Source organism: Pholcus phalangioides, unplaced genomic scaffold, assembly GCF_987345545.1.
Source record: "Pholcus phalangioides strain wild (caught in Gottingen) unplaced genomic scaffold, Ppha-v1.0 ptg000001l_1, whole genome shotgun sequence".
NCBI classification, from domain to species: Eukaryota; Metazoa; Arthropoda; class Arachnida; order Araneae; family Pholcidae; genus Pholcus; species Pholcus phalangioides.
In genome coordinates, this window is record NW_028301594.1 from 2,454,455 (window position 1) to 2,475,954 (window position 21,500).

General features: G+C 38.6%; 1 protein-coding gene across 1 annotated transcript in view; it reads right to left on the minus strand.

Moving 5' to 3' along the window:
* LOC149089671 (uncharacterized) overlaps window positions 1–21,500 on the minus strand; it is a 61,782-nt gene that overhangs the window by 24,735 nt on the left and 15,547 nt on the right. Inside the window, exons 2-16 of the mRNA XM_089234539.1 lie at window positions 20,800–20,943; window positions 20,257–20,416; window positions 20,044–20,156; window positions 19,840–19,953; window positions 19,588–19,725; window positions 17,750–17,876; window positions 16,345–16,638; window positions 13,813–14,075; window positions 13,495–13,719; window positions 11,233–11,361; window positions 5,776–5,970; window positions 5,531–5,690; window positions 4,173–4,285; window positions 2,824–2,934; window positions 745–870 (exon numbers count right to left, since the gene is read on the minus strand). Of these exons, the coding sequence (XP_089090665.1) occupies window positions 745–870; window positions 2,824–2,934; window positions 4,173–4,285; window positions 5,531–5,690; window positions 5,776–5,970; window positions 11,233–11,361; window positions 13,495–13,719; window positions 13,813–14,075; window positions 16,345–16,638; window positions 17,750–17,876; window positions 19,588–19,725; window positions 19,840–19,953; window positions 20,044–20,156; window positions 20,257–20,416; window positions 20,800–20,901 (2,370 nt within the window). The 5' untranslated portion in view covers window positions 20,902–20,943. The remainder of the gene's footprint in view (window positions 1–744; window positions 871–2,823; window positions 2,935–4,172; window positions 4,286–5,530; window positions 5,691–5,775; window positions 5,971–11,232; window positions 11,362–13,494; window positions 13,720–13,812; window positions 14,076–16,344; window positions 16,639–17,749; window positions 17,877–19,587; window positions 19,726–19,839; window positions 19,954–20,043; window positions 20,157–20,256; window positions 20,417–20,799; window positions 20,944–21,500) is intronic.

Sequence of the window (21,500 nt, forward strand, 5' to 3'; positions counted from 1 at the left end):
TCCTTTTAAAGTTATTCAAAATTACACGAGGGAGGCATAATGCATGCTTGCCCGGCGGAAAGAGTGTCTAAATTTTTTTTTTTTTTATAGTTGCGGCCCTGGTTAGATGATAAGTTCTCAAGCCCCGACAGTCCTCCATCCCAAGTGTCTGGGGGCACACTTCAATTTTTTAGCTGAATAGGGCACAATCGTCCAAATTTATTGTCGAATGGTTTTTTTTATGACCATCATATTCATTCTTGGGTGTCGATGTAAACATGGCGTGCACCAGAGTGTGCATGGACATTGGGGATTAGGAACCCCGTTTTAGAGGGCCGCAAAGCTGTTTTTGCACAGAGCATTGGTGTACGCAAAGGGGGTTGGGATTCTAACCCCCCCCCAAGCCGAAATTATACCCCTGAGAAGAAAAAAAATTGAAACCCTCCCCTTGAGAAAATTCTGTGTACGCCTATTGCACCGAGCATCTAATACTTATGTCTGTCCCTTATATAAGTCCTTAAAATATGAGTTATGAAATTTATCTTCGTTCATGATTTTATTAATGATTATAAATTTAAAAAGGCTTCGCTCGAAAAATGGGAAAGTTGTATAAAAAAAGGTTGGAACAGCCAAAAATGCATGAATATATGAGAATGCCGCGTAAAATATATAGTCATTCTACTCATGCTCTAGATTAGTGGTCCATAGTATTACTGGTCCTTCGAGTACAGGAAGGTAGAGAAACGCTGTAACGAAATATCTCACCTCACTACTGTTGTGGTTTGCAATGATACTTTTCGCTTTACTGGTGAAAAGTTCCGTGGAATAGAAGCCGTTGTACTGCCACGCACTTTCCTCATTATAATGCAGGTCCAGTCCAAACATATCACTCTATTAATGATAATTTTACATTTCAATTCGCATCAGTGCTGGGAAATGAATCATTGATAACAGTTCAAACTGGATATTACCACATGTTTAAAATATTTGATAAACCGTTATAAGGTAAAAATATTCAAATCTTAGCACAATCTGAAAAATTCCGTCAAGATTTATAGGACACCCTCTGCGATATGAGTGGCGTATCTTCAAGATTCACAATAATTATGAGTGTGGAAGTTTATGCACTGAAAATTGTGAAAATAAGCACCGAAAAAAGCTTGTTTATTATTAACGAACTGGAAAACTGTTACATCGAGGGTCTGCAAACTGGATAAAAAAATTGGCTGTCCTTTCTCCGCCTTCTTTGTACACTATATTTTCAAAAATCTGCGTCCTTTTTGGAATTTGGACATTTTCTAAAATTTTTAGAAAAAAGTTCCTTTGCTTTTTCTGATTTTTATTAATGATCTTTGTAATTTAGAATTTGACGGTTCTATGAGATCACTTATGCCGATGATTCTGTATTAATGTATTCTTGACAGTCTTAAGAATTATATTAACCACGATTTGATACTAATTCAAAAATGGTTCTATGCTAATGATTTGAAATTAAATTTACAGAAAACAAAATACGTTAATTTCAATCTGATTTACATCTTAATCTTAAATTTCACACCCTCGCTTGTGATTTTCAACCTCATTGTCATTGTGATTCAATTCAAGAAGTAAATGGTATTAAATATTTGGGTTTAAATGTAGACAGTAATTTAAAATGGAAATCTCATGTTAACGAATTACTTAAAAAAACTTTGTTTTGTTTTATATAAGTTTCATTATATAAGTAAGAAAGTTTCCGTTAATTTCTTAAAAGACCTGTACTTTGCTTGGTTTTATTCACATGTAAATTATGGTGCAATTATATGGGGTGGTGATTATAAAACTAATTTATTGCTTTTATTTTCAATCCAAAAAAAGTTTTGAAAATTTTGAGTCGGGGTCAGTCTCATTCTTCTACAATTTCTAGAAATCTTAATCTACTTCCTTTACGCCATAATGCTCTTTTTCGAATTATTCTTTTCTTAAACCGTAATAAAGGCTTATGCAGTTCAAAACATAATGTCTCCGAGCTACGACCTCATATGATTTACCGTGTTCCTACTTTTAGGAAAGAAATTTGTATTATTTAGCTCCGAAATTATATAATTCACTACCACTAGAAATACAAAATATACCCACACACGGGCATTTAAAAAAAATCATTATTCAAATTGTTAATTTCAATAGACGGTGTAGACTCTTATTTTGACCTTTAGGAGGAGCAATAAAATTTATTCACTTTAGCTTTGCCACTTTAATTATGTATATTTTTCAATTAAAAAAAATTGTTCTTGTTTGTGTTGTCTATGTATGCGCGAGTTTCGATGCATTCAATTGCGATGATCGCAATACATTACTTACGATGTTTTACTTTCTTTGGAAAAGTTAGCGCCCTCTATTGACTCAACAGAGGACAAAAATTAAATGATCAAATGTATACATTAAAGGCAAAAACTTGAATACTTTTAAGCCAGTAAATGCTCCCAAATGTATTTTTCTTTTAATCTTAACTTCGTGCAACGTATTTTCCTATTTTCCATTAATTTTAAACGTTTCACTCAATAAAAACACTATGTGTATAGTGGTTGATGGGTATTAACAGTTGACGGGAGAAGCTCAATATTCGATTAAGCGGGGAAAAGTTGAAATTATCATATTTAGCGGGGAACTAATAAATCTATGGGAGAAATTTTGGTGAGAAAGTTTTCCGTTTAAGCAGGTTATACGTTTATCCGCTATCCGATCAAGCGGGGCCGACTTTATACTAGTCCCTTTAATTTTTATGAGTTTTTAAACTATTTATAGAAATTTCTGTGACACTCCGTACATCAAAAAAAAAAAAGTAGTTGAAATTGTAGTGCATACAGTTTGAGCGAAGTGGTTGAAGTAATCTTTTTCTCCAGTCCAATATCCAAAGAAAGAATCGAATCCTCTTCTCGTTGGCAGGTAATCGCTCGAGAAATGACCCAGGTGCCACTAATAGTTCCGGAAACAATAAAACCACCATTCAAAAATATATATATCTTGCACTGTACTATTTATTATTATTATTATTATTAGTGAGAAATGTGGAATACAGAGAAAGGGGTAAAAAAAATTACCAAGATGCCAAATGGCCCACAAATAACAATTTGGTATGAATTATGCAAGCAAGTATATAAATAAATAAAAAGATAAATAAATTAACACAACATATATTGTATACACAGAAAAGAATAAACTAAAATAAACACAGAATGAATTAATAGGTCATGATGGCCGCAGGCATGATGATAATATTCCGATTGTAGAAAAAAAGTTGAAACTTCATTCTTAATGTTAAGTAGGTCCATATCAGTGTTATCCGAAAATGTAATTTTGAAGAGTAATTTCATTCCTCTCCGAAATTTCAAAGGGTGTTTTTGTAAAAAGAGGGGGCATTTTTCTATTTTATCAGTGAAAAATACCTATCATAGGAAAAAATTACGTGAAATTTCAGGGGAGGAGTGTATTTTCACTCATTTTTGATGTGCGAATCACCACTACCTCCTATATACCTTGTATATATAGGAGGTAGTGGAATCACTCATCTAGACGCTATTGGCGAATACTGGTCTATATATAATAAGTAAGGGGGAAAAAAGGAAGTTATAGGAGGGAAATAACCTAAAAAAAACTCTTCAATATTATTCATTGAAAACAGGTGGCATTTTAATTTTTTAACGCTAGTAATGAAGTATTATTAATCAGTTATTATTAAAATTATAAGAATTTTGGGACAGATATGAGAAAAGTGTTTGTTACCAATCGTTGTATAGATTCTAAGGAGTAAACAGGTGACTAAATAAAACATTGATTCTTGCAGAAGAACGAAAGGTGTTCAGAGGTAAAGATTGAAGTAAATTCAATAAAATAACTATTTTGAAGAAATAGAGAAGGCGAAATAGTAAAATATTTATAAGAATGAAACAGTTGTAGTGAGGGGAGCACTATAATCGTTAGTTATAAGTTAATTATTCTTCTGTGAAAAGTGATCAAAGGATATAAGTTAGCAATGTAGTCACTGCCTCCAGAGCGGTTAAACCATAGAGTAGTTGAGAGTGAAAAAATGAGTAGTAAAAAAGGAAAATGGAATTGACATGAAATTTGAGATTAAAAAATTTTGTACAACAAATGACGGTTTTTATTTAGAATTTAGGAACAAGAATTCCTGAATTCGATACGAGAACAAGTACTTTTCCGATTCCGTGCGTGATATATCCGAGATCTTTCAGGTGCTGCGGTAGCGTCTTCTCTCTCAGAGGAAGACCCCAAGCTTCATTGGCAACGATAACGTAATGCTGGAGACCTGGGAAATGATTGATATGTTACGGTAAATGTGACAAATCCTGTTAGTATATATATAATAAACCGGCTGTTATATACGCATAATCGCCGAGCATTTCGGTAATTGTTATATATTTCCCTAAATTTTTATTACTTTCACCGGCGATTACGCGTCGTTGGTAAATTTAATAAATAATGAAAAAAATATCACTTTTTTTTCCGGAGATTATGCATAATACCCAAGCGTCGCGTCGTTGGTAAACATAAATGGTACTGTACGATACATGGTAATTCATACATGTATTGTATCATTATATCGGGGTACCATGGTAAAATTTTATGTCATTACATTGGGGTCTGACTTTATTCATCACACATACTAGATAGGACCATGTGGAATTTTTTTCATATTTATCAAATTAACCAATTACACTACGGTATTACGCATAATCACAGATAAAGGCGATAAATTTCATTTTTAACAACTGGCTGTTGCGAAGATATATTTCGGAAAGAGAGAAAATTCAACTGCCCCTGCGGGGAATCAAACCCCCGTCCTTTCACTTTCCGGGTGAACGCCCTAGACCACTAGACTACAATCTTTCTAGACTCTCAATCTTTCCTTGGAGCTCGTGTACACTGAAAGGGACCGTACATGGACGGCTAGACCAGACTCAGGCCAAGCTCACAACTGCTGACGCTGCCACCAGATGGCAACTTACACAAGGATGACGTCACTCTCCGCTATCATACGAAGTGGCGTCATCCTTGTATAAGTCGCCATCTGGTGGCAACGTCAGCAGTTGTGAGCTTGGCCTGAGTCTGGTCCGGCCGTCCATGTACGGTCCCTTTCAGTGTACACGAGCTCCAAGGAAAGATTGAGAGATTCTGTGCCTCTGTAGTTTAGTGGTCTAGGGCGTGGGTTCGATTCCCCGCAGGGGCAATTGAATTTTCTCTCTTTCCGAAATATATCTTCGCAACAGCCAGTTGTTAAAAACCTTCGTATGGTAGCGGAGAGTGACGTCATCCTTGTATATAAAATGTATTTCAAGTATATCTACAACGACACTTGGTCATTATGCGTAACCGCCGGTGAAAGTCGTAGTGTTTCAGTATTTATCATATTTACCACCTCCGCTTGGGTATTATGCATAATTTCCGGTAAAATTGATAATTTTTTTACATCTTTCAAATAATTAATTATTAATTTAAATTTAGTTACTACAGTGAGGGATATCAGTAATGTGTTGAAGTTACAGAGACTTACCTAAGTTTGCAGCGTATTTTCCAGTGAACAAGGTGCCTCTGGAAGGTGTGCATAGAGGCGATACGTAGTAGTTCCTCAAACTAACGCCATCGGTTGCGAGCACATCAATATTCGGAGTTGGAATCTGGTTCGAACCATGGAAACTCACGTCGTTCCAGCCCTGAATTCGACGAAATGATGTCACACACTCGATATATCCATGTTTTCAATTAAAATAAGAGAGATATAGTTAGGGGCGGACCTACCAAATCATCAGCTACTATGAGAATAACATGAGGCCTATTCGTTGGCGATTTCGAAGAGCACGTCGTGAACCACACACCAGTGCAAGCGGTAATAAACAGCAACAAATTAGAGAATGACATTAACACAGCTTTTTCGGAAAAAGTGAAGCTCGAATAATGAGACTCGAATAATGTTTTCCAACTGCGTGTGTCTATTTACTATATAACTCTGAGTATTTTTTTTCTCTGTCTTATCTCTCTCCTGTCAGACAATCTCACCTTCAAAGATAAAAGAAAAAAAATTACATTAGTATTTACAGAGCATGCGTATCTCGAGCTCCATCTTCATTCCTTTCCTCCAAGAGAGAGATAGAATTTCATATCTCTATACAAATAGTCACACACATTAGGTCAAGGATGGTCACTGGCATCACACTCTTCGATCATCTTCAATTGCAAATTAGCAGCATATAATAAGATTTTTCTTATCTAAAATAGAAATTGTACGTGTCCGTGTGATGACATCTTAACTATGGCTAATTATTCTGGTTCATGATTCCGAGAAAAGTAAATCGGTTGGGAGAAACTATAATAGCCCATCCAAGAAACGGGAAAGTAAGGTATCAAACTCGCATGGACTTTCCCTACAGTTATTAAGATTGGAATTAATTATAATTTATTCCAATCTTAATATGTGGTTCCAATTACACCACACATTTGCTGATCTTGCTCAGTGTCTTCATCTTCAAATGAGCTAAAATCATTAAACACAGAAATTGGGAGTTGCTCAGTGTGGAATCGGTCGAATAGCGGATACAATATCTGGGTAAGGAGATCCTGTGCGGATTTTTCTTGTCGACGCTCTTTGTGTTAATCAGGCAAAAATAGCAGTTAGTTATGTGATCTGTGGGTTCCCTCCAAACCATGGAAATTCCAAAAGGCAAACCCTTTTGTTTTCCTTTTGCCCAGTCACGAAACATTTCCTCGCAATTATATTTCTTCGCATAAATCTTTGGTAACTTTTCCGACGCAACTCTGCCTCTTTTGAGGTAACGGAAGTAAGGTGCTTTGCATCAGTCCGGGGCTGTGAGCGGTTCTATCCATCTATCTATCCTCGCAATTATGACACACAATATGAGGGGTCCATTTTTTTATCTTGATTCCCAAATTGAGTTTCAAAATAGCACTTCATAAGCACGCTTCACGACCAATGAAATATTATGCCTTTGACGAACAAGTGTGTAGCAGCCACACACACAACAGAATGTATTAGGACTATTTGAACATCTACATCTACTCGAAGAATCAGATCTGAACCGAACGAACTCCACAAAATGCACTTGTCTACTCAATTTAAAACTCACACCGAAAATAACACTAAAGAGGAAGAAGAATATGGCATTTCCTTATCGCATCTGCAACAGGAATGCACTGTGGCCGTCTCACTGCTTCCTTCTTCTAGTAGCCACTGGAGTAAATTTACAAATCTGATGCTACAGACTGATATATTGACACACAAGTGTATCTATAATTATATAGTATAACCAGTAAATTGCAACAATTAAGCTAGTGTAAGTCGTTAGTCGATAGCCCAGAACCTTTGGCCATGTATCAGTATATATCCTAATATCAAACTGCATGAAAACTAGAGCTTGCAGAGAGAAATCGCTCCCAGGCTTGAAATCAGCGATAATAAAATAACTTAGATCAATTGAAAAATCTCAATGCAACAGAAATAGAAAAAAAATGTTCACCAGGTGTGTTATTTCTTCTTTGAAAGGTATTTTTGCTGGTATATTGGAGCCTCTACGACAGGGGTGCACAACCTCCGGTCCGCGGGCCAAATGCCGTCAGCCAAGGGCCTTCATCCGGTCCATGAAAGGTGTTCCGGTTAAAAAATATCAGTAGTGAAAGGTTTATCACATTTCCTTCATGAAAAATTGGGGAAATCGGGATCAAAACGGACCATTGCCAATTATCGCTAAAAAACTCAAAAGCAAGTTAACGACTTTAGCTAAGTTAACAACGATTGCCAGCTTTACTTACACTTTTGACAATATGTTGGAAAAAGATTATCAAATAGAGGTAAATTGCTAACTATATAGGAAACAAAATTGTCAAAGGGAAGTAAAGTTACCAATTGTAGCAAGCATTTGCCGCCTGGCAGCCGAGTGGTTAGGGAGCTACACCCTGACTGCGCAGGTCTGGGTTCAAATTCTGGTTTGGGCATGGACGCCTACTAACAAATTCCCTGGACAGATCATAAAAATCTCTTGGGAATATGTGATATGATCACGCAAAATATTTAATTTTTTAAAAAAAAGGTGTTCAAGAAAAAGTAAAGTTGCTTATTATAGCCAAAAATTGTGAAAGAGATAAGTTGCTAATTTTAGCCTAAAACATTGTCAAGGAAAGTCTATGAAATGAATATAATTATCTGACTATAATTAATTCTGTTAATTAGAATGATAATTATCATCAGATAATTCATAATCTCAATCCTTGATTTCGATAAAAAATAGAAATTCGCTGAAAATCGGGAAAAACGAGACACTTTGTAAAAAAAAGTCGGCACGATCAAAATTACCGGAATGTCCCGTAAAATACTTGTCTTACAAGGTTTGATGGTCATACGGTCACCCTGAATATTCCTGTACGTGATCCGCGGCATAGTTGTAGATCACTCAAGCTGCCCGCGGCACATTTAAAGATCACTTAAATGCCCCGCGCCACAGTTCCAGATACTTTAGTGACCCACGACACATCTTCAGATCACTTACGCGAACGGCGGCACAGTTGTAGATTACCCAAGTGACCGCGGCACGTTTACAGATCACTCAAGTGACCTGCGACTCCGTTCCAAAGCACTTAATCTGCCCGCGTCGCATTTATAGATCACTTAAATTACACACATTTAGATCTTTCCATTTTTTTAATTGGGCCAAAGTGACCCGTGTTCGATTCCTGGTAGAGACAAATCACTTTTCTTTCCAAATATTAGTTTCGGCATAGTATCCAGAAAATTGAATTTCTCAAAAGAAAGATATTGCTATAAAAATGAAAGGATTCTCGAAACCATGAGTTATATAGAGCACAAAATGAAGTTTTATTCTTTAGCGAATACAAATACAAAGCCACAACAGGCAAAATGCCCAACGAGGTGGCTGAGAACGTGAAGACTTGTACATTCAACACATATCAATGGCGGGCTTGATTAAGTATCATATTTATACTTGTTTGTCGAACAGCGATTTCTGGGTTGGCTTAGCCTGGATGAGCCTGAAAATGATGATTATTTCCCTCAAACTTTGGTTTTGTAGTTATGGGATCAATATTTGTGAAATGGTCATTTACCATTGACTGATTGGGTGACTGGAACATTGAGAATGGCAAAGTTTTCGCACTGATAATAATTTAAAAAAACTATATGTAATTTTTAGAATACTGGGTGATTCAGAAAAGATGGGGAGAAACTTCTAGGGATGAATTATAGACTGTTTAACTACAGATATATTATTCTAGGGGTGAACCAATACAAACAATTGTCATCAAAGAATGCATGGATCTAACATTAAACGAAAACGCGCGTTTCGAAACGCCATTCCTGTTGAAATTTATCGTGAGAAAAAGGACATTATATACATGCAAATGTAACTTGGGGAAGGAGAAGAAGAAACCGTATGCAAATCGGCGTCACAGTGAATAAAAGGCGCGGACGCCAGCTGTGTAAAGTTATTCCAGCGTGTAACCGTTCTAACAGTTGTAACGTACGGGATAATGGCGCACTTTAGTAATACTGAAAAAGCAGACATGAATTTCAGTACCAAAATACTTAGCGTTAACATTACCCCAGGTTATATTTGCATGCATGGTTTTTCTTTTTCTCACGATAAATTTCAACAGGAATGCCACTTTAACGTTTGCGAAGCGGTTGGTCCGAAACGCGCTAGCGCTTCATGTTAGACCATGAATTCTTTGATGACAATTGTTTGTATTGGTGTGTACTATCACCCCTTGCAGTTTTTCGCCCATCTTTTCTGAATCACCCTGTATAAGTCCCGTATCTGGACGTTTAACAGAAATTAAAATTTGAATTAAAGTAAAATTTTAAATTTTAAAAAGTAATGGAACTCTTTTTCCATTTTTAATTCCATATACACATACTTCATCTTCAAGTTTTTTTTTTAGCTCCCAAAAATAATTGATAATATATCTCAGATGTGACATACTTATGTATGTGCTCGAGAACTCTTTGGTGAAGGTGCTCTTTTGGGTAAGCACCCATGCTTTCTTAGAATGTTTCGAGATGAGCGTGGAGGATGCGATGTGACATTTGGAGGGGGGGGGGGACATTGTAAATTCAATTTTTGTACACATGTTTGTGTTTTTTCGCAAGATAGATGGGTTTTGGGGTCCAGCGGTTACTTAAGAACCCGTTAAACATGCGAACAGATATACAGTATATTCCTAGCTTCTTTATCGGTCTTTGACTTTTTTGGGAAGGTATTTATGTTCCACTGTAATTTATTACAGCGCATATGGCACATCGCATCCTCCACACTCATTTCAAAAAATGCAAAGAAATCATTGGTGTTTACCCAAAAGAGCACCTTCACCAAAGAGTTCTCGACATGGAGCATCTATATAAGAGAAAACGCATCGAAAATATCTTGGCAATTATTTTTGGGAGGAAAAAAAAAAAAGAAGGAATATCAAAAAAAAAGTGTGTATATATGGAGATAAAGATAGAAGTTGCATTATTTTCCTAATTTTAAATTCCATTTCAATTCTTTTGTTGGTGATTGTAGGTTTGAACCCAAATTTTCTGTTTGTATCGCACTTTCTCTTTCAATTATATTTTGCAATAAAACTTGTACCAAACGGAACGTCAAGCGATTGAAATATTATTCCATTTTAGACAGATTTACTATTTCATGAAGGTGCACACACACACACACAAAAAGCATTAATCATAATGAAGGGACTATTATTGACTTAGTCGAAGACAGGTTTCCGTCTCATATACGGTGTCCATCTTAGACAGGTTTCACTTCACAGTAATATCTCAGCTGACGAAAAGTAATTCCGGTATGAATTATCTTCGTTCGTTAAGGTATTGTTGTATTTGCAACGTGTGAGTTTTTGAGTGCCATCTATCTTTCACAAAAAATAACTGAAAAAAAGGGACATTACTTTTCAAGCAGCCGTTTTGAGAGCATCTTTTCTCCGACTATTCGGGTGAAAAATTATTTTCAGAGCAAAAAAGTCAAATCATCAGTGCAAAATTATTTTTTTTAATATTTCAATCACCCAATCAGTCAAAAGGTAAATTACCAATTCACAAATATCGGTCCCTCTAATCACAAAAGCAAAGTTTAAAGCATAAAGTTGCTCTGTATTCAGTGTTTTTTCAGTCGTAAACCATTTAGAAATGGGGTCTGCTAACCAAGAACAAAAATCGCGTTACGTAGTGTATTAATCGGGAAGCCACGGTAACCAAGCACCTCCTGAATATTTCGGATCAGCTCTAGGATCACATCCTTTATTCACAGGATTAATGGATTCTTCGGAATATTTTTGCAGCAGGTCCTGCAGCTCTTTCGTAACCTGGAAGAGTAACGCAATAAGAAACACAAATGGAAAACAAATGGAAACAAATGCTCAAGCTATGTGAGTTTCAATTGTGTAAATCAGGGGATCACAACTTCCTGCCCGCGGACCGAATGCAGCCCGCCAAGGGGTTCCATCCGGCCCGCGAAAGGTGTTCTGATAGAAAAGTATCAATACACACAATATGATATAATCATATTTATGATGACCATATTTTCTTTATAAAAAGTATGGGAAATACTGATCGATATGGGATGTCGCCAATTCGAAGATAATGTCACTCTTTCAACTTCTTCTGCGGGGATCGAACCCACGTCCTTTCCATTACCGGGTGAGCGCGCTAGACTACTACCCTACAAAGGCAATGAACCTCTTTGGACCGAACATGGACAGTTACATCTAACTCAGTCCAAAGTTCACCATTGCTGACACTACTACCAGATGGCGCACCAGAAGTCACCATCTGACGGCTGTGCCAACAGCTATGAGCTTTGGCCTGAGTTTGGTCTGACTGTCCATGTAAGTTCCCGTTCAACGCACACAAGCTCAAACGAACGAGGTTCGTTTCCTCTGTAGCGTAGTGGTCTGTCACGTTCACCCGGCAAGTGAGAACATGTGGGTTGGGTTCGATACCCCCTCAGAAGCAGTTGGCATTTTCTTTAGTAGAATTATTTTCGTAACACCAGCTGTTGAGACTTCCGTATGCCCCCCAGTTACTACCCAAAAAATTTACCAATTATGCCAAAAAAAATTGTCACAAGTCACCAACTATCGCTAAAATTACTGAAAAATTGCCAATGATAGGAAATAGAGGGCTACTGTAAACATAAACGAATACAAGCTCGTTCGGGGGGGGGAGGATGCCCTCTTTCCCGCCTATAATACAATTTTTTTCACTGAACGTGGGGGCGGGGCGATCGGCTCCTTCACAATCCCCGTATCCGCCTATAAGTGCAAATCACAATGGATTAGAATACAATTCACGAATAAAATGTATGTGTTTGACAATTATGTGTGTTGCAATCATTTTTTACCTCTAAGAATCATTGTGGGATGCCCGGGAGTAAAAAGGATAATACAATATTTGTGAGAAATATACAGAACATTGGAAATAATCACATTGGAATTGTCACATAATCTTGAATAACTCCTAAAATATGACAGATAGAATCATGGACGTATCGAGCGGTATAGCAATACGAGCAAAACGATAAGAAAGGTTACAACGCCACCTGGTGGAAACTTTAAGAACTTTTGCGTTCTTTTGAAATCTAAACAAGATAGGCAAAAAAATTTCACAAGTTCATAAGAAGGCATTTAGTTAATGAAAAACCATACTTGATTAAGAATAATAATAGGTTGCATAGGTAACATTGCATATGACATTTTACTGGCGGACCGTTGATCCCAGAGGCATTCCTCCAATTAGAATAAGTATGCAAATGACTTGTAGTACTCTGATATGTCATTCATATTGCAAGGAGTTGTATAGTTATTAAAATATAAAAAGTTAATTTTTTATACGGAGACCTTGTGCTCAAAAACAGAGTTGGAAAGTTGTTGCCCAGTCTCTCCTGCTAGCAACTAAAGTGTAATTTTCACTGAGGTATTTGGATTTCAAAAATGGAGGAAAGTTGGGAAAAAACCGCATATAAAAAAATTGCGGCAAAACCGCTTTACCCGCACTTTTAATGCTGTTTTTCCCCAACTTTCCTTTGTTTTGCATCAGTAAAATGCCATACGCCCTGTAACCCATGCACCCTGCATATGTGACTATAATTAGTTATCAAAATAAGTTACAATTATCAGAATATGATTAATAAGTTATGAAAATAATCACAAACCTTAAGCAGAAACACCACATATCTGGTCCGCGGAGTGAAAAAGTTGTGCACCCTCTACTGCAGGGGTTCTCAAACTTTTCCCACCCGCGGCACCCGTTTCCCTAATCAACGCTTCTCCGCTGCTCTCCAGAACAGTTTAACAGAATCTATTCGAAAAACCTTTGTCAGGGCTTTGTCCCTCCGCGGCACCCCCAACCAAGGTTGGAGGCACACCAGGGCACCGCGGCGCGCAGTTTGAGAGCTGCTGCTTTAGTTTAAATTATACAGGAAAAATTCACAAACTTACTTGTGGTTCCCTACTGGCTATGTTGATGAATTCGCACGGGTCCTTGTTGATGTTGAAAAGACAAGGGCCGTCCGATGGATCGCAGTTCCCGTAAAAGTTTTCCGGCCTCGGTCCGCAATCGATTGCCACTCTACGCTCTCTGCTTGGGATGTAATTGTAGTCACCACCGAACGCTCTGGTCAGAACTTTTACTGCCTGCGCGTTTCTGTACAGTTCTTCGATCTCCTGAAAAAAGCGAACTCAATTGTTAACTCTGGTTACACTGACTATATTTCAGTGGTTAAACTTTGATGGATTGCACTCTCTAATGATACTCACATATTCGGAGGGCAACGTGTCACCAACATCTTCCTCGGATTCCGTCCACGTCTGCATCATCCGTCCGTTTTGATCGAACCAATTATCGAAAGTCTCATTCCACGATCCAACGACCAGCTTAAAAGGCCCTCTCCTGATCGCACTAACGTCCGAGATCGGATCAATGTTATGGAGAATCGTATCCCTCCCCGAAGGATTGCCATCGTCAAGAGCTTGCCATTGGTTTACGCCATCTATGTCGAGCAGGTCACTCAAATTGCCTCCTGTGATGAAAATTAACAACCCTTAACATTTTCCGTGTGTATAAAATTGATCTACAATTCACTGAGAACAATTCACCGAAAGGAATATCTGGAAAATTCACCGACAAACGATTAATCGACGAAGACATAGTGAATGAGTGGATAAGTAGGTATATAAGTGTTTGTGATCAAGTGAGTCAGGGAGTTACTGAGCGAGCAAATGAGTGAGTGAGCACGAGAGCTAATGAGCAAGTGAGTGAGTGAACACTTGAGCAAGTAATCAAGTCACTCATACTGTCACTGACTCTTTCAGTCACTCACCAGAATGAGCGGTCATTCATACGGTGAAATACGGTCATTAATTCATTCACTTATACCCTTCACTTGGTCTTCGTCACTCATATCCTCGATTATCTAGTTCACAATTCAGCCATTCACTCGACCACTAATACGGTAACTCACTTTCTCGATTACTCATTCAATCATTTGATCACCTAAATGGTCACTCACTCGGTAACTGATACGGTAAATCACTCATTCACTCTGTCAGTCATGTGGTCACTCATAAGGTCCCGCACCAATTTTTAAGTAGCTCATTCATCAACTCATTCACTAGTGACGAACTGTTGCCGGTAATTTGCGTGGTGGTGAATTGTTGGTGAATTTCCCAGTAATAAATTTTCTAATCCGCACAAGGCAAGTGAATGAGTGATCAGTCGAGCAAATGAGCAGGTGAGAAAATGAGCGAGCAGTTGATCAAGTGAGCGAGTGAGTGAGCAGGTGAGCAAGTGAGCGCGCGCGAGTGAGTGAAATACTCATATAGTCACTCACTAGCTTTCATTCGTTAGCTCATTTACTAACTCATTCTGAAACTCAGTTGCTCATTCACTCGGTCACTCGCTCTCGCACACTCACACATTTACTCAATCATGGTCACTCACTCGTTCAATCACTCAGTCACTCACTGTTGGCGGTGAATTTTCCGTAAATCGACACTTTCATATCATCTTAAACACAACCGTAACCGTAATAAACGCATTTAATGTGCGGGAGTGCACTCTAAATCCATCCTGTATAAAACAAGTCCATCCTGTAAGCAACAAGTATATTGTGAGTTATATTATTATATACAGTAGATGGGGAACAAAGTTGTTACGAAGATTTTTTAACAGTTGGCTGATATGCGAAGATATATTTTTGAAAGAGAGATAAATTTTATAATTATCTCTGAGATGAGATAAATATGAGGTAATGAGATAAATCTCATAAATCATGAATCTCCCTGTTGGGATTTCATGAATTTTCTCTTTTTCCAAAATATATCTTCGCATCAGCCAGCTGTTAAAAACCGTGTGTGTATGGATAACGGGGAGTGACATCATCCTCGAACAACGTTTTTGCCAGAAATGATAGATGGCTCCAGACGAGCTACAGTAGTTGTATTTATAGTCTAACTCGCATAATCGCGATCGTTTTGGAAATAATTACTGAAATATGTTCTAGTAGTACGCAAAATTTCGTTTGTTGTTTGCAACTTTACGGGACATGTAAAAAGTCTGTTGAAAAATCAACAATTCGTTACATCATTTGGTTCCACTGGAAATTCAAGCTTGGTACTTCAGGGTTGCAACCGGGATAAATTCCGTCTCAGGAGAGCCCACTAAGCGCTAGAGCAGTTGGACATTCCCCTCGACGATCCAGCTAGAAATTGATCGGTGCGAGGGCAAAAAAGTTCGCCAGAAGCACATTGCCACACAAGAAGGTACTATTGTCTGTGTGATGAGATAATCTATGAAATATCTTGGAGAGACCGTGGAATAATCTTCTTTATAATCTTTCTTTATAATCTTAATAATCTTCTTAATGAGTTTCTTCCCAGTGGACAAGCAATCAATGCCGAAGTGTATTATGGCTATTTGGTCGATGTTGAATGAAATTTTGACTCAGAGAAGGTCTGCGCTCGTGAACGACAAGGACATTCTTCACCGCCACCTAAAAAGCGAAAACCACGGAGTTAAAGATTCAGGAATTGAGTTGGAAACTTTTGGATCACCTTCCATATTCTCTCGGCCTTGATCCCGCTAACTTCCACCTATTCCTGTCTTTACAGAATCACTTGAACAAGAGCAAACTGAACATTTCTGAAGTGACCAAAAATTACACCGTCAGTTTTTTCAACTCGAAAATTCCAGATATTTTTTTGAACGAACTTTCCAAAAATTGAAATAGAGATGGTTGAATGATATGGGTAACGATGGGGATTACTTTTGAAAAGATATACACCACATACCAGCAAACGTGTATAATGTCGGTAGCCAATCAGTGATGTGAAAGAGCGTCTCGTCGATCCTGCTTTTTCTCCTGAGGTTGGAGCTCCAGACAAAACCGTTTGCCCTGACGCCTCCTTCCCAGAGAGTTTGTTTGGTTCCTCTCAGAGGCAAGTTTGATCCCGAGTTGTGATCCATACCTTGAACCGCTCCTCCGTTGTCGGAAGTGAACATAATCAGAGTGTTGTCCAACATACCTGATTTCTCGAGACTTGCGAAAACGCGCCCGATGGCTATATCCAGAGCATGCAACATTCCTGCCAAAAGCATAAAAGAAAAATTTTGAGACCATTTTGATGAAAACACTATAGTTAACATGAAGTGGATATGAAAGTCTTTTGTACAGTCAAAACCTCGTTTACTGGTCCCCCGAATGCGTAATTAGAGTGCTTGCTTTCTTAGTTGTATCAGAGGAATTAGCTCGCAGTGATTGGTTGCTACGAGTAAATAAGATAGCAAAACGTCACGAGGAGCCAAGATTTTGGTGAAAATGGTTCCGCCAAATAACTTGCTAACTTTGATTCTGTCAAACTGGAAAATCTTGTGTATAAATGAGAAACATTTTTTAATAATACTGTAATGAATTCTTCACTTTAATAAATTTATATATATATATATGTTAGAAAAATCTCATAGGGCTCTAGAGCTTCCGGATAAAGTGATTTTTCTGAGGCTCCTAACTGGTTGAATGTGCCCGCCTGCCTGCCAATTTAGATGCTTAGGGGCAAAAATTGTAACTACAGTCGAATCCCGTTATAACGAACACCAAAAGACCGGAGAAATCACTTCGTTAAAACGAAATTTCGTTACAAGGAATTCCAGATTACCTAGCATTGTTCCTATTTAAACGTATTTGTAGAATTAGAAAAGTGTTCGTTTTAAAATGAGATTTTCGCTATAACGGTATTCGTTAAAACGGGATTCGACTGTAGTTCTCGTTATCATGAGGTCCTCCGCTCACTCGTGGCATCTGCCCATGCCCGGGTGGGCTTATGTGTCAAGACGGGCACTGGACTCCCCCATAATTGGCTTCTACCTTGACATATGTATTTTTTCACCTCTCTATGGCCCCCTTTAATAACCTATCACGGCTTTCCTTCCACTTGATTTTTTCCTGTGCCCCCTAGAATATCCCAGTACCACAAGGGGGTCATATGGCCTTCAGTTTGAGTAACACTGACCTACATTACGGAGTCTTACCTCCCAATAACGATATTTGGTCACGCTGTCCAACGAAAGCCAAAGCACAGGAAAGGTTGCACTCAAAAACCAACGACACCCAGACTCACAAACTTTCCTCACAAAGGCAGCGATAACCTGATTAATTTAGTTCCGAAATAATCGAAAATAATGAGCAAAGGTGCGCACCTGCAAACTTTCTCCGTTGTGGATCCCGGATGTAATCGAATTTCGCGTATTCATCTGGTGGGGGCTGCAGTGGACGGTAAATGTTACCAGAGTGAACAGCTTGATATGCCAGATACATGAACAGCGGCTGCATCAATGAAACAAAAACAGACCAAATTAGAAGATACGAATTAATAACCGTAAACAAATCTGAAATTTTCGTTTATCATTAGTCTCTGCAACCAATTGTTGTCTCTCTCGCCAATGAGTGGGGGGGGGGTAGTCACTACGATGGGTAGTCACTATTTTTTTTCACAAACAAGTATATCTCTGAATAAATCTACAAAAATTGTTTGATTATGTTACCAAATCAGAGAGGCAGAAGCACTCGATTGCGTTGCTCTTACCGCAGTCTCTCCCAAAGTGTGCGTCGCGGTTGCTTAAGAAGGCATAGCCGTCTTAAGAGCATCATGGGGGGGGGGGACCCTGACCAAGTGACTTTTCTGAGGCCCTACCAGGCGAATTCCCGAAAAATTCAACCATTTCTCATTTTTCCCCCGGCCCCTCTTCTCTTGAGTCTACCGGGTCGCGCCCGGGTGGGACCATGCGTTAAGACGGCACTGCCTTAAGGGCATCGCCAACCTTTGTCGAGGACGTCGCGACGAACTGGACTACTGATATACTGGACAAATAGGACGTGTGTGTGCCTGTTCGTGCTTCGAAATTTGTTCATTTATGAATTTAAATATATATTCTGGGGAGCCGCAGATAACTACGGTAGGGGGATCCATGGGCAGAGCAAATGTTCTAGAGTCGCAGTCTTACAGGGTGGGAAAAAAAGCAGAGAGTATCTCAAAATCGTTGACCTGAACTCAAGCGTTTTTGGGAAAAGGGGATCTAATCTCAGATCCACAAGTTGATGCTTGGTCATCCGGGCACCAAACCCCCCTCCCCACAATTGCAGCCCTGTTTAAGCTACACGTGCTTGCCAGGGAACTCGGACTTTATCCGTCTTGACTCGAAACAAAGTTGCTCGAAGTGTAAGCATTATCAGTTCAATGCAGGAACGGATACCAGAATGTATCACCATTCTGAGAGTCAACATGAAGTTAGATCAAATGCATTAAGCGTATTATTTCACTTCATTTGAGCTAGTTATTTATAAAAAAAAGTCCTCTTAAAGACCAACTAACCAACTAAAATTCCCTTGCTACAAAACACAATTTGACGTAATATGTATCTGGGATATCAAAGATGTCTTTTGAGGATGTAATTTTTTATTGTAGAATGTAATGGGTGCGAAACAATAGAAATTCGGAGACCCCCCATCATTTCAACTATAAGCTTCGCCTATCAAACATCAGATAGCACTGCTTTCATTTCCGCGGGGCTGTTTTTAGCATAGAGTTGATACGCTTTACTTTCAATCAGATTTGGCTCGGAAGAAAGCCTTGGCTCTTCATTCAACTCAAAGAAGTTCCCAAGATGCTGGATATATGATATTCTTCGGAATTTTTTTGAACACCTATGTTCATTTGACCTCGGGGAATGTAGGTCGAGAGCAAATACCTCGAGATGCACCATTACCTTAGCGTTAGGATAGAAATTTCGTGTGAAATGAACGAGGCGCTCAGTTAGTTGCTATTCAGCTGATAAGACTTTACGTGTCTAAATAACTCGAGTGTCTCGATGAAAATCTCTGATAAATTAGTAATAGACGGAGACTCGCAGAAAGAGGTGGGAAAAGAGGTGTGATGTGGACGAAAAAATTAACGAATTGATTGCAGATAAGTTTTCAGATGTATATATGATCTACATAATATAGGGAGATGTGCTTGTAGGTAGGCTACTCTACGTACTTTGCTACTGTCATGAGTTTCGATGATGTCGATGGCTTTGTTCGTGAAGAGCTCAGTCGAATAATTTCCGCTGTACTCCCAGGCCACCCTCTCTTTGGAACCAACATCGTCGTGCAGATCGTACCCTATTTTACTGTACTGTGAAAATAAAAGAGCAGCAGAAATTAAATCCTTGGACATTTTCATGCCAAATAGCGCACAACATTTAAGAAAAATTCGATGATTTCATTAATGTACCAATTAAATGATCACCTTGTCTTCGGCTAAGTGGCTATAATAGTCCTCAAATCCGGAATAACAGCCAAAAAATGAATCGAATCCTTTCCTTGTGGGTATGTGGTCCCTCGTGAAGAATCCCAGGTGCCACTGGAATCCAAGAGAATGAATATTAAGATAGTAATATTGGGATAAATCAAATGATTCAAGTTATAAATAAGAGTGAAGTGAATACGTCACCTTCCCTATGGCCCGAGTCGTGTATCCCAATTCCCTGAAGTACTGTGGCATAATCGTCACATTCAAGGGAAGTCCCCACGGTTCGCTGCTGTGAATGGCGCTATGTTGCAAGCCTGAAGAAAGAACAGAACAATCTTAACGTGGAATCGTCTTATTCAAAGTTTTCCGTTCTCTTTAGATGATTGGTTCGTTTCGATCCGTGTTATACCTTACCTATTTTTATGGGGTATTGGCCACTAAATAAAGATCCCCTGGATGGCGTGCACAGAGGTGACACGTAATAGTTGTTCAAGATGATCCCGTCTTTGGCGAGTGCGTCGATGTTCGGTGTCGGGATCTGATACGAACCGTGAAAGCTGACGTCGTTCCAGCCCTGCGTATTATAATATACGTGTCAGTTGTTTCTTAAAAAAAGAGAAAGAATACAGTCGAATCCCGTTATAACGAACGCCAAGAGACCGGAGGAATCACTTCGTTAAAACGAAATTTCGTTATAAAGGAATCCCAGGTTACCAGCATTGTTCCTATGTAAACTTATTTGAAGGATTAGAAAAGTGTTCGTTAAAACGAGGTTTTCGCTATATAACGGTATTCGTTAAAACGGGATTCGACTGTATTGATTCGAATGGAGACATACATAGTTAGAAACACCATCGTTGTTGGCTTCGGTTACCCGAAGACTCCGAACTGATTGGCATGATGGATATGAATGACGCTCCTGATTAATTGATAATAAAACATTGAAGAGCTACTCACCATGTCATCGGCCACTATGAGCAATATATTCGGTTTGTCGTAGCCCAGAGAGATTCCGAATAAGGTGAAGCTGCATAAACAGGCTACCACTTTCGTGTTCATGATGAATCGTATTGATTGTGATGGGATTGATGGAAAATTTTTCTGGAAGAGTTTTTGTGATAGGTTAGATATAAGTATGTCTCTAAATTCTGTAATATTTATGCATATATTACAGTGGCATATCATGTATGAATTTATGTATTCTGAGATAATTTTCAACATATATATTTCAATGATAATCAACTGAGATAAATTTTCTTACAAAATGCAGTGTCAGTACAGACTGTCAGCGCAGATTGCGATTTTTGATAACCGCTAATGAAAACGGTCATTACGATTTTTTGAAGAAAAAAAATTTTTTTTAGACTTTAACCCCTTTACGATCAGGGACGCAATATTACGTCCAAACGTCAGTGGAATAAATTCAATCTATCTGACTGTTTCTTCAACCTCTTAACCATTAAAAAGTTCATTTTAACCATATGAAACAAAGTTGTGTGTATTTTCCCCCCTGTTCTCTCACCTCCATCGTGATATCTCAACTGGAACTGGAGAACTGGAGAAACCGCGAGACACCCAGGCTCTGTCGCAAGAAGCAACGTAAGCTCTTCGGCCCCCCACCCCAGAAGGGGGGAGGTCCAGGGCATCCCCGGCAAAAC